This window comes from Akebia trifoliata, chromosome 3 (genome assembly GCF_017979445.1).
Source record: "Akebia trifoliata isolate Shusen 1 chromosome 3, ASM1797944v1, whole genome shotgun sequence".
NCBI lineage: Eukaryota > Viridiplantae > Streptophyta > Magnoliopsida > Ranunculales > Lardizabalaceae > Akebia > Akebia trifoliata.
Window position 1 is genome coordinate 8,998,510 of NC_141377.1, and position 17,567 is coordinate 9,016,076.

The following is a 17,567-nucleotide window of genomic DNA, read 5'->3' on the forward strand; positions in this document are numbered from 1 at the left end:
AAAATATCTATGGTTCTTATCCACTTTCACGTCAAGATGTGCGATACGAGGTACAATCTTGAGGTCACTCTAGTATGATTCTTGGATTATAACCCTTGAAAGATGCATAGGCATAACGATACGTTTTCTTTGCACATTGTACAATGGTGTCAAATTTCCTTGGCTCGTGATTCCGATGAAGTTAATAATTCAAGAGCAAAGATTTGCGACTGACCAGATTATAGGGTTCACATGAGTAATTAGACAAAGAGAGATTTACCTGACAAACCTAACTGTTGCATTTTAATTACAAAAACTCCCTTGGAGTTCTGATTACTTCAATTGAACCTTACTTGATAAAGTTTGTTACCCAACAAACCTTAGAGTCGGGATTCACATCATAAAATTCATAGGGTTGTAGTTAATTTGTTTCTTAACATACCTTGAAATGAATTCTAACATTATCAATTTGGGACATCAAAAATCACAATCTGATGACACAAGTTTATAAAAAGAAATATTCTAAGAACTTTGAAATTTTTTTATTTTTTAAAATATTAATTTTTATTATTGAATTTTAATTTTAAATTTGAGAATTCAATAACCATCTATCTTCAACAACTATTGATCAAACTCAAAGAAAAAAATTTGATAATCAATGTGGGCCCAATGACCGTTAGTAAGATTTGAAATCTTACCAAGTTAGTCATGATTCATAACGTAAGGTTTGTTGAAATAACAAATTAGTAATAAAATTGCGGCAGATAGGTCTGCCTAATAAATCTCTCTTAGAAAAATGCTTAAAATGCTTGAATTTTACATCATAGTGGTCCAAATAGTTTGCCACGTGGGGAGAAAATGGAGGTGTTAGAGTACGACTTTTACCCAACTTCGTAGAGTACTGGAACGCAAGTACTTGGAAATATTAGAAAGAAATAACCATACGGAACAGAAAACAAAAGAGCACTCAGAAACGGACAGCCACTACAACCCCTGCCCAGGAATAAGTTTACACCTTTTCATCACTCTCTACGTATTGTCGACAGCTCTCCATTCTAACCAACCTTTCTCTCTCTCTCAACAAACACCAATCTCTCACTCTTTTCTCACCTATAAACCTTTCCTTGAAAACCATTGATTTCTGCTCTTTTTTCTTGCCAATTGTGTTCTAATTATGGCTGTTTTAGTGCTTATAGTGCTTATCTTGGCCATGACTGTTCATTCAGGTAAGCTCTTTTATCCATGATTACCTGTTTTCTTTCTCCTCTGTCTTCAGTTTTCAAGGCCTTAAGCTTCAATTTTACAGGTTTTTAAACATGGGGGATTTCATTTTTTTTTTTTTTTCTCTGCTTAAAGTAAATTTTTTTTTTTTGGGATTTAAAGTTCTGTGGGTATTTTCCCTTTTCTTTCATTTTTCTTTATTTCCCCCTTTTTCAAATTTCAGCTCTTTAAAAACCTCCCTCCCCTTAATTTTTAATTTTTTTTTTTTCTCAAGCAGCAAAACTCATGCCTTCATTTATATTTGGTTTTCCATTTTTTTTTTCTTAATTTAAAATTTCTGTTTTGAGAGATGGGTTTCTCTCTCCCCTTAATTTTTAATATTTTTTAAAGCAGAAAAACTCATGCCTTTATTTATAAATTTTTTTTCCTTTTTTAAAAATTATTGATGGGATGATTTTTTTTTTTTTTGTAGATGCAACTTGGTGTATTTGCAGGAATGATTTAAGTGATTCAGTTCTTCAGAAGACCTTAGATTATGCTTGTGGAGCTGGAGCTGATTGCACACCTATCAATCAAAATGGGCCTTGTTATAACCCCAACACTGTGAAGGCCCATTGCAGTTATGCTGTCAACAGCTATTTTCAAAGAAAGGGCCAAGTTCAAGGGTCGTGTGTATTTTCTAACACTGCCACCGTTTCTCCAACTGACCCAAGTAAGCCCCAAATAAATACCTCACCAACCACACCTCCCTTTTATAATACTCTACTGAAAATATCCTAAATAAATAAATATAGCTGCTATTGGCACCCCAACTTTTACTTATTACACCCCAAATTAAAAATAAAGAAAATAAGTAAAAGTTGGGGTGCCGATAGATTCTTTCAATTTTTTATTTTTTTATTTTTGCTATTTTTTCTCTTTTTTGGGTTTAGGATTTTTATGAGCCTAATCATAAATGTGAGCAACTATTGCAATTGTTTGGGCGAGTGTTATAATGTTGAGTTTGTAATTTGAGCCAAACCTTTGTAATATTTGAATAGTGTGTTTTAATCTTAAGTCATGATGAATGCAGGCGGTAAATCATACGCGATCTGCATGCAGTTGACGTGGCAAGGGCACAGAACCATATATCTTCTTCTTTAAGATAAACAAGGAAAAGATCTGTGGTTCTGTGCTCTTGCCACATTAGCCTTGTACAGATCGCATATGATTTATCGTCTGCATTCATCATTATTCTTTTGGTGGTGGGATTGATCAATAATTTAAGAAATTGGGGTGCAATAAGTAAAAGTTGGGGTGCCAATAACAGCTGTCAAAGTAAATAAATAAAGTAATTAGATATCTGATTTTTTTTTTTCTTGGTGATTTTTACAGGTCCTGGTGGTTCTTGTGTCTATCCTTCAAGTCCCGGGTATGATAATTCTTTTCCATCCAACTTTCTTGAATTCTAAAGAAATCGATGATATGGTATTGGAGTGAGAATCTGGTCTAAAGCTGAGGCCTTCGCTTTTCTCTCTCTTTTTTATTCTTTTATTTATTTTTATTTTTTTGTGTGTGTAGGACTTTGTTGATGTCACTATAGGAATCTTTTTTTTTCCGAGACGTCCTATAGTGTGACCTGTACCTCATATATCACTTTCCGTGGAAGTGTGTAAGAATCATAAATGCTTTTTTCACTTTTATCTCCCTGAAAAGCATCTGTGGTTCCTATACACTTCCACGTCAAGAAAATAAAATATGAGGTACAATCTTCAGATCACTTTATTTTTATTTTTATTTTTTCAGTCATGTGGAGTAACATTGAAATTGACATGGTTCGAAACATTGGTGTGCACAGAACCATAGATGCTTCTCATTCGTATCTGGATGAAAAGCATCTATGGTTCTATAGACACATCCACATTAGCAATGTTTGAAGCGATGTCAATTTCAATGTTACTTCAACATTTTCCTTTTTTTTCACCCCCCTAGTACTCTTCTCCTTTTTCTTTAGATAACTTCTTCCTTTAATGAGAAAAAGGACATGATATTGCCAGGCACATATTTAATACTACCAATTCCAGGAATTCATTTCAGGGCATTTGCCCCTAGTAAAATTTCTGCATTTGTTTTGCCTGGCAAAGTAACTGTTTATTTTCTGTGAAAATCAATTTTCTGTGTCTATTTCCGCATTTTGTCAAGAAATTGATTTTCCTAGGAACCCAATTCATCATTTGGGGAGAAGATGGATATTCTTGTGGAATGAGAAACTTCGAGGTCGACTTTCTTACGTTAGCCTTCACCCATCTCTGGTTGGACTTATTTTTGTTTAGCAAACCAACAGACTTTTAATCGGAAGAGGTCCGTTTTGTTAGGATTCTTCATTATGATGAGTCTTTGAATAAGAACAATCTAATACCCCCATATTTTTATGCTATTTTTTTCCCCCTAATAATAATGTTATTGGTTGATGGTCTTCCTTACTCTTAGTAAATAAACACACATAAACAGTAAGGCACTTCTCTGTACTCAAGTTATTGTATCCAACATATCAGATATTGGATATGCTTTGATTCATTGACATCTTTATAGCAAATTAAATGAGGCTTTGATTTCATTATGTTTATATATTTATTTCTTTTTAACATTTGGGTACACTATAAGAGTGTTTAGGTACTTCATTTAAGAACAATGCTAGAGTGACCACACATGACACTAACACTGCATTCGACATTGAGTTGACGTCATGGTATGCATGGAATCATAGTGACAAAAATCTGTGATTTATTGAAAAAATCGCGATTCAATCATGAAGTTTTTGAAAAAAAAAATAACTTCAATTTTTCAAAAAATCACAAATTATTTATGTTTTTAACAATTTTGAAGTATTATTTTTTCATTTAATATAGAAAATACATATTTTTATATTTTTAATTTATCTGATGTTTTCCTGACATTACCGACCGAGTTTTTCTGTAGCTTTCTATTGCCAAATTATTCTCGAGCATGGAACCATAAATGCTCTTCACTCGTCTCTCGAGGAAAAGCATCTATGGTTTCCATGCACACCTCCACGTTAGCACAATGTTGAACGCAGTGTCGTAGGAAGTCATAAGCATTATTCTTCATTTAATTTAGTTCGCTCATCATTCATTTGTTTCTATGTACTCGTCGACTCTCTCTGCAGCTCTGGAGGAAGCAATGGAACCACCCCAAGTACATCACCACCTTCCGGCACAACACCACCCACAGGCTTTACTCCTACCACACCAACACCACCTGGATTTGGAGGAGGGTTTGGCTCTGGTTTAGCTCCTTCTCAAACTGGCTTCACCCCTAACTCCAATGGTGGTAGGCTTATCCTTCAAAAAACTCAAGTGTACTCTGTTCTTCTAATCCTTTGGTTTTCAGGCTTGATCTTCTTCTGTGTTTGAAGAAACAAAGAGAGAAAAGGTGGTAGTTGAGGGGGTTTGATTTGTGCATGAGATTTTGCCACCAGAAGCTGAGTAGATATAATTTTACAGCTGATGTGCAGGGAATCATCCATATACACATTACCAACTTTTTTTTTTTTTTGGTTATATATCTGGGTAAAGAGTAATTTTTTAATTTAATGGGACTTTGATATCTTAGCTATGCTTTCTAGTTTCTAGTGGATTAGTGTATTAGTGTTTATAATTATTTGAAGGGATGAGTCCTATTTTTTTTTTTTTTTTTTTTTTAATATTTTCTATCATTGTGTCTTATAGTGCATAAAACAGAGTGTTTTAGTAAATATCACATATCTTATTAGTATTTTGTAAATTGAATAAGGATTTTTATAAATATTAAAAAATTTAATGATATATTTATTACATTTAGTATATAAAAGGGTATTTTTGTAAGAACATTTACTACAACTAAAGGACCCAAATGCATCTTGGTTTTAATTTCAGTGTAACAACAGTTTTTAAACTAAAATATGGATCCTTGATTGGTTGTATGTGATTCAGCATTATTAATGTTGGTTGGTACTTCTAACATTGCCACGTGCCCTCATAAATTTGGTGGGCCATGATTTTGATCATCATGGGCATAAGCAAATGTACACGTGCCATGCTTCCACCATTTGATCAACCAAACCTATATACATCATCTCCTAGTTTGGTCTATTTATTAAGTGAATTGGTAGGTGGCATGTACATTTGTGTCAACGCACGTGTATTATAAAAATTAGGATTATGTGTGATTAAATTTTTTAAAAATTTTTGCAAAATTTTCAAATAGAGAAGATAAGCTAATCTTATACCATACTTTATCAGTTAATATATTATAAAAGTTTTTTTGTAATTTAAAACAGGAATGTGATGTTATGAGTTACGACTCCATTATCGCATCATATAATAAAAAAAGGATTGATTGGTTGCACATCACTTATCACCAATAATTTGGATCAAGACAAGTTTTCATTAAAGAAAGTCATTTTAACTCAATCAATAAATAGTGACGATTAAATAAAATCATTCTTTCATTTTAGAGATGAGATGATGTGTGAAAAGCTCCAATGGTCATAAATTCTTATTATGTTCATCTTTGTTATAAGATTGCAAGAGAAGAATGGGTCAAGAGTGCAACCCACATGACCTTATGGGTCAAACTGATGGATTCTAACAATCCATTATACGGATCTCGGCATTAAAATTTCATCCAAACAATAAATTAATAGACAAATTACACGAATTTAGAAATCACATACCTGATGCGATAATACAATATTCGATAATATATGATTTTGATATACGATGATTCTTCTTACTCCCTTACACAAACTGCAAAACAAAATAAAAGGAAAGGATTAGTTCTACCCTAAACATTGTAGTATGTCCAAAATTGATGGGAATTTGAAAAACACATTTTCTACACGTAGAAGTTAGAAAATAGGGCATTGCTTCCTTAATTAATTTTGATTAATGAAGATCATTACTGTAGGCATTAAAAATATAAAGAGACCTTGCAATTCTCTAAATTATTTAAAAGTCCCTAAAATCATATTTGGGCTTATACATTTAATTAAGGACTCATTAACTAGCTTTTTAAATATTGGGGTTTTGGATTTTTGTAGATAAAGCTCATGGTCCAAAATAAATCTAAGTGAACCACATATTAAGTATTAAGCCTTACACCCAAATAAATGAGTATGGCCCACTAACAGTCCTAGAATCTTAAAATAAGATTTGGACAAATTAACATTTAGACAAATCAATCAAAACTCTTTAAGTTGGGGCGTAATTGAAAAGTTAAATTCTCTTTAAGTCAATAAATACCAAAATTTTCTTCATTTAGAGAGGATCTTGATTATTTTATCTTAGAAGATAGAAGTTCCTTCTAAAGAAGAAGAAGTTTGTAAGTCCTCCTCAAGAGACAAAACAAACCTCTTCAAGAGACTTAGACTTCGATTAAAGAGAAGATTAAGCTTAAAACCCTTTTTCAGAAGTGAAGAAATCATTCTCATCAGATAAAATGCAAAGTCTGGAGAGAAAAAAATCTACAAAAACCTTTACAGAAACATCAAGCACAAACAAAACCACCGCCAAAATATTTTTTTTCATTTGATAAAGTGCTAAACCCGGAGAGAAAAAAACAACACACGTCATCTTTAATTTTTGTATTTGACTATTAATAAGAGGAAAGTGCTAAGATTTGTATCTCCATTTCATCAAAATCAATTATATCATTTGTGATCTTATCTCACGAATCTCGAGGTAGATTTGTGAAATTTGTTGTCGACAACTATAACGTAAAATGGAATAACTAGGATTGCTCTAGTTTTTTTTTTTTTTTTCTAAAATTCCATTGCACCGTTAATGTTTTGTATAATTAATGTATTAACCCCTTCATTTTTTAATAACCGATTGCATGTAAAGGCCATTAGGTAGGTTTTCTAAAAATTAATTTTGCTTTTAAAAATAAAAGTAGAAAATGCCCCAATAATCTCCCACTTGATCTATACATACAATCATAAATCTTGAAAAATGACACGAGAGTTAAAAATCTTTTGAAAATGAGTAACCATTCTTTTATTTTTAAAATCATTTAGGCGTATTGAGTTTCACTTAATTCCAAAAATGACACCAATAATGGATCATGAATGTTTTTGTGTTTCTATACATATTGATACTAAGAAAATTTCATAGTCTCAATATCAGTATCATTTCAAGACTTAAGAATTTTCCTTTATGTGATTTTATTGTGGAGTAACATTTACAAGGAAATGCACGCACCTCATATGATCAATTTGTGCATTCCCATGTCCATCTTGTCCATGCTTATTGTACCTCATCCTGATATATATATATATATATATATATATATGGGAAATGTTCAGCAACAAACATTTTGGCAAAACATTTTTCAAAATATGGGTTAGAGGTTTTGGAATGGGCTGATTTTTGGTGAGGATGATCTCTACGGTGAGAAGATCATCATCACCAAAAATCAGTCCATTCCAAAACTTCTAACCCATCAAAAATGGTTTACAAAAAATGGACGGTTCACGATTTTTCAACTCGTAAACATGGAGCTAGAAGTTTTGGAATGGGCTGATTTTTGGTGAGGATGATCTCCTCAAAACCTCTAACCCATGTTTTGAAAAATGTTTTGCCAAAATGTTTGTTGCTGAACGGGACCCTATATATATATATATATATATAACAACAAACTATCATGTGAAAAGCTATCACTCTCCTATCAGGACAAAGGTTTATTAATATGTTGTCCAGACACATCTATCCCAAGAATACCTCCTGATACTAAATCATTCATAGGCTAACTTTAACCTCATACTATATGCACGAAAATAGACATCTAACGAATTGCCATAAGATCACTGAAATACTTTTATTGCTTGCAAACAAGTACATGAGTAATTCAACACTTGTGCAACAAAAAAAACAAAAAAAAGATTTTAGACATCGGTTTTAACTAATGTCTAGACTATAGACAACGGTCTAAATCTGATGTTTATCCGGTCCGGTCAATGTCTAAGTTCTCAGGCTTTTATATATCATTTAACCGATGTCTAGAGTGCTAAGTTTTCTTAATATAAAATTTTCATGTGCACCTATCACCTGCATCCAAAATAGACCCCATTAAAGAATAAATTCCATAATGATATAACAATAGTTTTCATTAAAAGAATTATCTAAAAACTATATACAAAAGGAAAGAAAAAGAAAATTACACTAATTGTTTCTATGGGCACAAAGGAAACAGAAATTTGCACGCCAGTGAACATAAAGACTTCTCTCTTCACAGAAGTGATTGAACTTGCTTGCTGTCTGACTTTCCTATCTCGCATAGCTTTTTGCCGCTCTTCATAGAAATCAAAATCATCAAGGATTGACAAATCGATTTCAAAATTCTTGAAAATTTCCAACATCTTGCTCCAATTTCACTATGCATGAAATGTGAACATTTCTCTCATATGGTTCTACAAAACAAAAAAGGTTCCATTAAGCAGAGAATTACAAATCCTATCATGTTCACACAATATAGAAGAGAATAACACATCAATTCAGACAATTGTTAATGCTCCACAATGTTGATCTTAGAGAACTTAACTCCAATATAAAGATAAATATCAGAACCCATGTCATGAATCAATTTGGTATGAAACCCAGCTCATAATGAAGCCTATTATAACGAGAAAAGTTGACATGCAAGATACTCAAATCATAGTCATGAGCTTTAAATGTTTAATTGAACGAATTAAAAATAATAATAATAACATAGAGGGCAATGACATAATACCTCGAGCTATTATTGTTGAGTCCATGCCTATCAAAAAAAAAAAAAAACACACACACACACACACACAATTATCGCCGAGTCCATGTAGCCAAACTATAGTTGCTTAGTCTTAGCAAAAAAATAAAACAAACTGTAGTTGCTTGGTGCTTCCCTTTGGGTATAATCACATGGGTCTATCCAAACTCAAATGTTCGTCCAATGGTTCTACTACCTGAAATTTTGCATATGGTTCACGATGTAAAAAACCAAGAAAATAGACCAACACCATCTCCATTCACCTAATATCAATACCAATCTACGATACATACAAGACCTATATTGAGGAAAAGAAGACAAATCAAACAACTAACCAGAACCCACAAAGGGCTCCCATTACTAATAGTAATCTAGGCTTCTACACAAAATATAGATAAAGAGAACAATAAAAGAGAAAAATAACAATTGAAACTAACCAGAACCAACAGCAAGGCCACTGAAGCTCATCTCGACAGCCGGAAGAACCTCGTTAAAAAACTCAGTTATTACTAATAATTGAGAAGAGATCCTGCAATGGAGAAACATCCAAAATGAAAATCTTTATTAATACAATTTGGGGAGTGTTAGGGTTACAATTGGAATAAAACCCATGAATCTGCATCGGGTATTATTTGCTACACAAATTCTTCCTTACATGTTTAAAATATGATCTCCTGCCTCAAGAAGTTAATTCTCACTAAATCTTTTACAGAAGAATAAAGATTCACTAAATATTCCCGAATGAAGTCTGAAGTTTGGCAGCGAACTCCACACCAGTTGGCCCACCACCAACAACAACAAATGGAGATTCTTCCTTTCTAACATTACTCACTAAATATTTTACGATTAGTTAAATTTGTATGTTTAGTTAAAGCATTAGGTCATCATATTTTAAAACTAACATATTTTTCCGCCACCATTCAAATGCTTGTGGTTAATTTATTCAAAATAACAATAGTCTGCTGAGACCCTTGTAATAGTCTTTGAGTAAAAAAAAAGAAAGTCCTTTCTATTATTGGGTAGTAGGAAACAATACAAAAATGTGATATACCTTCAAGATTGCAAATTGGGTGTTAGTTAGGATAAACTGATCATGGATTGCATATGTTTCTAGCTTCTGATTACAACATAGGGGACAAGACATAGACTATATACATTTACGTAGTAAAGCATGAAATATACTAGAGCATTTGTCGAACAAAATTAGTCTTTCTATGATAATAGGTTCTGTCAAGTACTTTTGAGTTCTCTTAAAGTAACACTAATATTCTAATGAATACGTAAGTAAAGAAGAAAAATGAACATATCATCCTAAGTAGGTTAAGATGTCGTCAACGAATCTATAGGTCTTTTCATCCTTTTGTTTCTCTCACAGAGCTATTGGCATAGGCCGATCTATATATGCCATTGGTAGATAAAACAGAGATGCATTAATATTGGATTGTTACACGTGGATCATGCTTTTTCAGGAAATAGATCTTTGTTTATGTTCTGGTAGCCTTATCTTTGTTTATGCTCTTGGAATTCAATCTTTTTCCTAACATTTATGGTTGGCAGCATGTATCCCATTTTGTTTTTCAATTCTATTTGACTTTTGGTTTGTCTCTAAATCTCCATCTATTAAGACAAGCATGAAAAACAAACAAAGCTCCCAAATGAGAAGGAAACCAAACATTTGACTTAGCTTCTCTTTATATTTTACCACCTTTGAAGCTAAGAGTATAGATTCAAATTACAGTGAAAGAATTGATACTCAATCAGTATATAAGACATGCTACTACATCAAGAAGAGAACTTACAAGCTAACCAAGAACTTCCGTTTGGTAATTGGTGAAAGAGTTCCGAAAATCCATTTCATGTCAATCTCCTGCAAATGGGCATTCAAAAACTAAATGTATAACTACAAGATATACCCAACTTGAGACCCATAAAAGCAATATCAATCAAATGAGAATGCAAATAATATTGAAAGAGACCTAAATTTGAAAAAAAAAAAAAAAAAGAAGTTAATTTAAGAACTCCCACTAGGACCCATGACCATGAGGGAGTTGAACTACTTCAACTCCGAATCCTTGCTATATGTTGGCCTGGACATTTTAGAGTGCTATATTGCATATGCTTGGGTGTTTGATGTATGTGGGTAGGAGATTGGCCTGGGCTCTTTGGACTTCTCCATGCTAATATTTTATTTGTGGTAGGGTGCTGCCATTCATAATTTTTTACACATTGTTTTCGCTATGATTGGCTTGTTTGTGCGTAAATCTGGTAGATTTGTTGTTCGTATCACATGAGAAATTCACTTTTACGTTTTACATAACATATCCTTACGTTGATGTCATCCAGTTTCAGGATTATCATTTGATGAGAATGCAACTTATTAGTGATACCTCGAAAGAACTTGGTTTCAAGATCTCTCCTCAGCAAGAAAGGTTTCAAATTAGTTTTCGAGGCAGACAAATTTGTAGTGTCTAAGGGTGGGTCCTTTGTAGGAAAATGGTATTTGAATGAAAGGCTATTTAAGTTGAATGTAATCGTTGAGAATTTTAATAAAGCATCTTCATCTTATGCTTATATTGTTGATTCTTATGATGTTTGGCATGGTAGACTAGGTCACATTAGTAAATCTTCTTTAACCAAATGGTTGAACTTAAGTTTGATTTCTAAAACCTTTGAATTAAAAGACTAGAAATGTGAAATATGTGTAGAATCGAAATATGTCAAGAAAACTTCTAAAAAGTAGAAAGAATTTCACAGATCCTAGGTTTAATCCATAGCGTTCTAGGTGATTTAAAATGATTTGAAACTAGAGGAAACAAATAATATGTAACTTTTATCGATGATCTCTCTAGATTTTGCTCAATGTATATTTTAAAACACAAAGATGAGGCCTTAGAGAAAGTTATAATATTTAAACTTGAAGTAAAAAATCAATTAAATAAGAAAATAAAAATCTTAAGGTCAGATAGAGGTGGAGAATATGATTGTGGACCTTTTGAAAATTTTTGTCAAGATAATGGATTAATTCATCAAGTTACAACTCCTTATTCACCTCAATCTAATGGCATTGCAGAAAGGAAAAATAGCACCTTAAAAAACATGGTCAATACTCTTTTAATTAGTTCAAGGTTAGCCATGAGCATGTGGGGGCGAAGCACTGCTTTCGGCATACCATATTTTAAACAGAATTCCTTTTAAAAATTCAAATAAAACTCTTGGAGTTGTGAAAAAATAAAATTCCCTCTTTTAAGTATCTGAGAGTAGGGTTGCTTAGCTAAGGTATCCATCCTACCCCTAGAAGGACTAAACTAAGCCCTAAAACTGTAGACTGTGTTTTCATAGGCTATGTTCAAAATAATAGTTCTTACAGATTCTTAGTAATTAAGTTTGAAATTAATTTAATTGAGAAGAACAACATATTTGAGTCAGGAGATGCATAACTTTTTGAAAACATCTTTCCTTTAAAAAGATAATACTATAGGGTTTTAACTAAAGATGATAAATGTTCCTGTGACGAAGGTGCTCTCGAATTAATTGATTAGATTGCCTCTGATTAATTCGAATTAATTGATTCCTTATCCGGATTATAACAAATATTCTGACATACTTCTATAAAAAGAAAATATTAAGAGAAATGAAATCCCATAACAGAAAATATGAGAGATTAAAAATCTATTTTTAATAGGATTAATGATTTGAAAAACAATTGAAAATTATAGAGTGGTATCTGTCATGCCCCCACAGGTCACCACCATACACACACACGGTAAACCCATTGTGGCATTTCTTGTAGTTTAAAGGTCCACCTTTGTTGATAAGAGTTACATCCAGAGAAAGGGTGCATGGTTCACATTAAATCCATTGCCCAAAGTCAAAAACTAACTATTTTGTTCTGGATTTTAAAATAGAATTTATTCATAAAGCAACACAAGGACAATTTCCAAAACATAAAACAGTTTTTAGATGAATCTACAACACCCATTGGTGTATATATAACATAATTTGTGGAGAATTGCCTAAAAATAAAAGAAAGGTAGCTTTGAATAGGAGTTGTTTATCAACAAATTCATTGCTCACAATGATTTTATGCAGAGAAACAATAGAAAGGAGAAGCAATAGTTATAAGAATTAAAGATATACTGAAAAGCAGAGCACATTTGTTCATAAATACAAAATTTACATGATGTTCATGTAAAGCCTACAAACACACAAAGGTATTGAATATGAGATTGATATTTAGATTGCAAAGAGAAATTGGTTCATATAGATGGCAAAGGCCCATATATGGGGGAAAAGAAATGCATCACTTAAAAAGTAGTTTTATGTTATCTGAATCACAAAATTTTAGTTGTAATGCTAATTCAATTTTGCAATCAGTCACATAAGTATTATGATCAGTTAGTGTGAAGTTTCAAATAAGTTAAGTTAATATTATTACAAACACACCTACTTGGTTGCTAGCAGTTCTGTTTCATCATGGCAACAAACCTCATCTTCTTAATTCAATTACACCTAATTAATCTAATCCATCTAATTAAAATTCAAAGGAAAAATGTATTGCAAGAGTAAACAAGAAGCTTACCATGGAAGAGATGCTTAGTGAGGGTCACATCAGGCATGAACTCCGCAACAAATCACTCAGTGCCTTGGCAACAACACCCAACAAAATTTGCCAATGCTTTACTTGATGTTGCTCCGTTGGCGTAAATAGCTTAATGGTGGGCAGTTGGATCGTACTCATATCAGGAAGTACACCAAATTGGTGATTACATTGTTCACCCCCCTACTCTTCCTATAAACAATGAGAATAAGCATGGACTCAGCAATGAGTAAAGACAAAAGGTACGAAAACAACGAACAATCAATTAATACCAAAACAAAACATTTTAATAATGCAAATTAATTTTCTTAACTTCAATTGCGCTTTCACATGATCAGCTTAATATGCAACAAACAAACAAATTTAGTTTAGTTATAGTCGCAGCTACATGCCTCTCCACATATTGATTTAAAGATGAGCTAGACATTTTCTTGAGAAACTTACAACAAAGAATAGAAAGCAATTCACAACCTTTTTTGACATTGTTTTTATTTCAAAATTTCGCAAGTGGAATGGAAAGATATTATGATCAATGTTGCTATGTTAACGAATGTAGCTTATCCTTAAATCTACTGAAGCTCTACAATTTACTCTACTACTTAAATTGAAGGATAGAGGGCTTGAGAAAGTTGTTAAAATTTTACAACTACAACAATGGCGAATAACAATAATATGGTTATTGATCCTTGCTTGGATCTCAATGATATCCACACTAACAATCATTTTACAATGTTCTAAGTTTTCCTGAATTCTAGGACCTTTCATCTAATCCAGCTCCATAATTCATAGAATACACTAACATGTTTTCGATCATCATCCCTACTTCCACCAACAATCAATTCAGATGCATACACCAACGCATACACCTCTTAGCCTAACCGCTAAAAACCATTTTTTCTTTGTTCAACCTTCCAATCCAAAGAAGGAATTAGATATTCGAATTCGATGACTTTGAAAGAAAAAAATATCAAACCAATGACATTCAACTAGAGTATATTAGAAAATAAATACTAATCAAGAAGCAAATAGAAAGAAATTTTAAGGGATACCTCCTTGTAACATCAAGAAGGAGAGATAACTTTAAAACGATATCAACGCTTTAGTATTTCATCTTTTTGATAATTTGGGATATCAAAAAGACCTGGATAAGATGTAAATAGTAAATCAAGACAATCCAGTCTTAAAAATAAAAAATTTATCCACATAAAGGATACTGGAAATTATAGGGATGCATCTGAAGAATGTAGGACGATAGTGCACATGGAGAATTAGTTTGGGTCATTAGATTCAAAACACATGTTACCAATTCAGAAGTTGGTGTTTATTGTATACATGCCCCCATAGCCCCTTGATTCAGGTCATGAATCCTGGACTACATATCCTTCAGTTATTGTTGATGGACTCTTTAACAAATACTCCATTACACTACCAAAAGTATAAACCACTAAAAAATATTCCAAACATGTGTTCTTAAATCACAATTTTGGTGTAGTGAGATCTAACAATCACTCACAAGATTAAAAAGAAAACAAGGGAGAGAAACACTAAAATGGACTTAGAAATAGGAAGAAGAAGCCCTAATTAAGGAAGAAGCCTAAAAATCTTGAGAGATCGAGAAAACCTCTCAATATTGAAAAAATTAGATTGAATCGAGTTAAATAGATCAGAGAAGTACCAAACCAATCTCTACGTTTCAGAAAACCAAATCCAAGCTCTTTCGTTCCTTCTTGAGAGATTGAGAGATCGAGAAGACGAGAACAACACTCAATATTGGGAAAATCTAGACAGAGATGCGGTGGATTCAAAGATCGAGAAGAATACTCAATATCGTTGTGATGGTGAGATGGATTGAGAGATCGAGAGAGAGAGAAATGCGACGATCGTTCGATCGAGAGGAGGAGAGGGGAGGGGAGGGGAGAGTGACCTTAAAGATCTACTATTGGCACTCCAATTGTTTTTATTACACCCACAAAAGTAGACCGATGTCTCTATAGAGCTGTTATTAGCACCTCAACTTTTACTCATTGCACTCCAACTTTAGACATCGATTTTAAAATTAACCGATGTCCAAAGTCCCGCAAAGTTTTGTTTTTACACGAATGTAAATTTAAAATCAGGGGGAGATGTCTAATGTATTTTAAATTGTAGTGCAAAACAAGAAATAAGATAATGGGATAATACCTAGTTATGCTGCATAGTCCAAAGAGTCAATTACTCCCATGTGACTCATGTAGTCCTTAAGAACTTTAGGTGGAAGACAAATTGTGAAATGATCTATGATCATTAGGTTAATATCCACATGAGGGATCTCAATGATTCCCTCTCTAATCGTCTCACGCACAAACAACTACTAGATTTCAATGTGCTTGTTGTTCTTTGTCATCTGCTCATTCTCCACGAACTTTATCACAACCTCATTGTCATAGAAAATGACCAATGGTTTGTGGATATAATCTAAAATCTCCAGCTTCATAATGAATTTCCTCAACTACATCGCTTGTCGAGTCACTTTGTAACAATCGATGAACTCTATATGCATAGTAGAATTGGTCATGATTGATTGCTTAGAGCTCTCACAGCATCTAGCATAGTATGAGTCAAAATAGTCAATGACCTCAAGCTTACACGATCTTTTGTAGATTAGCATAAAGTTTTTTGTTTCTTTATTGCCTTCCAGTGAGTTGAACTGGAATTCCTCTAATATCTGTCAAGCATGCCAACTATATAATTGATGTCTAGCCGAATGCAAATCATTGTCTACATCAAACTTCTAAATGTAGAGATATACCCTTTTACATTTACTTGATTCTTTTCTATCTGATTCTTGGGACATTGGTCTTGAGAGAAAATATCCATTTTTACCGTAACGGCCTCACCAGGTGCACAGTTATGCATGTCGAACATTTTACGTACTTTCCCAATGTATGTCTTCTAAGACAATCCTAATAGACCAATTGAAGAATCCCGATGGATCTTATTCCAAGAACATACTTTACATTTTCCAGATCCTTCATGCAAAAGTTCTTTGACAGAATGCTTTGAGTCATAAGGTACATGGATTTCCTTACTTGCAAATAGGATATCGTCCACATAGAGGACAAATAATAACAAATCGACTCACACTCAACTTGAGATATATATAGACAAATAATAACAAATCGACTCACACTCAACTTGAGATATATATAGACAAATAATAACAAATCGACTCACACTCAACTTGAGATATATATATAAATATATATATATATATATATATATATATATATATATATATTTGTTCATGACATTCTCTTTAAAGTCATAATTCACCACAACTAGGTCAAACTTTAAGTACCACTATTTGGAAGCTTGCTTTAGTCCATATATCGACATCTTCAATCTGTAAACTTGATGATCTTTGCCTTAAATGGAAAATCCATCAGATTAAGCCATATATATCTCTTCCTTAAGATCTCTATTGAAAAATATCGTCTTTACATCCATTTGATGTGGTTTCAAGTCATAGTGTACTACAATGGTTACAATGACTCTCAAAGAGTCCTTAGAAAAAATTGGAGAGAAATTCTAAGAGAAATTTACTCCTGATTTTGTTTAAAACATTTAGCAACTAGCATTGCCTTAAACCTTTCGATTGTACCTTTTAAATCCTTCTTGATTTTGAAAGCACATTTACATTCTATTTTCTTGTGATTCTCAGGATATTAGTAAGTTCCTAGACTTTTTTTTTTTCTATAGATTAAAATTACTCTCCCATTGTTTCTAACCAAAATTGAAATCCATTGCTTTCCATAATCATTTTAAAGGACAAGAGATCATCAACATCAAGACCCTTCAAGTTATCCTTCTGCAAATATACCTCATAGTCTGGAGGTATAATTGATTTATGATCTCTGGTAGATCTTCTAAAAGGGATGGGCTCTGCCACTGAGGAAATTGGTGATTGAGGAACTGCATCTTGAGATATAATAATTTCATCTTCAACTCT

The 17,567-nt window shown here is 32.7% G+C and overlaps 1 protein-coding gene and 1 long non-coding RNA gene across 5 annotated transcripts; one reads left to right on the top strand and one right to left on the bottom strand.

The window, feature by feature from the left end:
- The first annotated feature begins 957 nt into the window (after window positions 1-957).
- LOC147405906 (PLASMODESMATA CALLOSE-BINDING PROTEIN 2-like) lies at window positions 958-4,811 on the top strand. Its single transcript, XM_086433791.1, has 4 exons — window positions 958-1,205; window positions 1,673-1,912; window positions 2,575-2,611; window positions 4,367-4,811. The coding sequence occupies exons 1-4, from the start codon at window positions 1,154-1,156 to the stop codon at window positions 4,611-4,613; spliced, it is 576 nt and encodes a 191-aa protein (XP_086289917.1). The 5' UTR covers window positions 958-1,153; the 3' UTR covers window positions 4,614-4,811.
- Window positions 4,812-8,143: 3,332 nt separating this feature from the next.
- Window positions 8,144-15,515, bottom strand: LOC147405907 (uncharacterized). Of its 4 annotated transcripts, XR_015176139.1 has the most exons (7): window positions 15,255-15,514; window positions 13,562-13,771; window positions 10,782-10,849; window positions 9,420-9,511; window positions 8,968-9,280; window positions 8,399-8,647; window positions 8,144-8,285 (listed from the first exon to the last, which is right to left on the bottom strand). It is a non-coding gene; the product is annotated as an uncharacterized LOC147405907 (long non-coding RNA). The 4 variants fall into 4 exon arrangements; XR_015176140.1 differs by lacking the exon at window positions 8,144-8,285 and having other exon boundaries at window positions 8,327-8,647; window positions 8,968-9,178; window positions 15,255-15,515; XR_015176138.1 differs by lacking the exon at window positions 8,144-8,285 and having other exon boundaries at window positions 8,327-8,647.
- Between the last annotated feature and the right edge of the window lie 2,052 nt (window positions 15,516-17,567).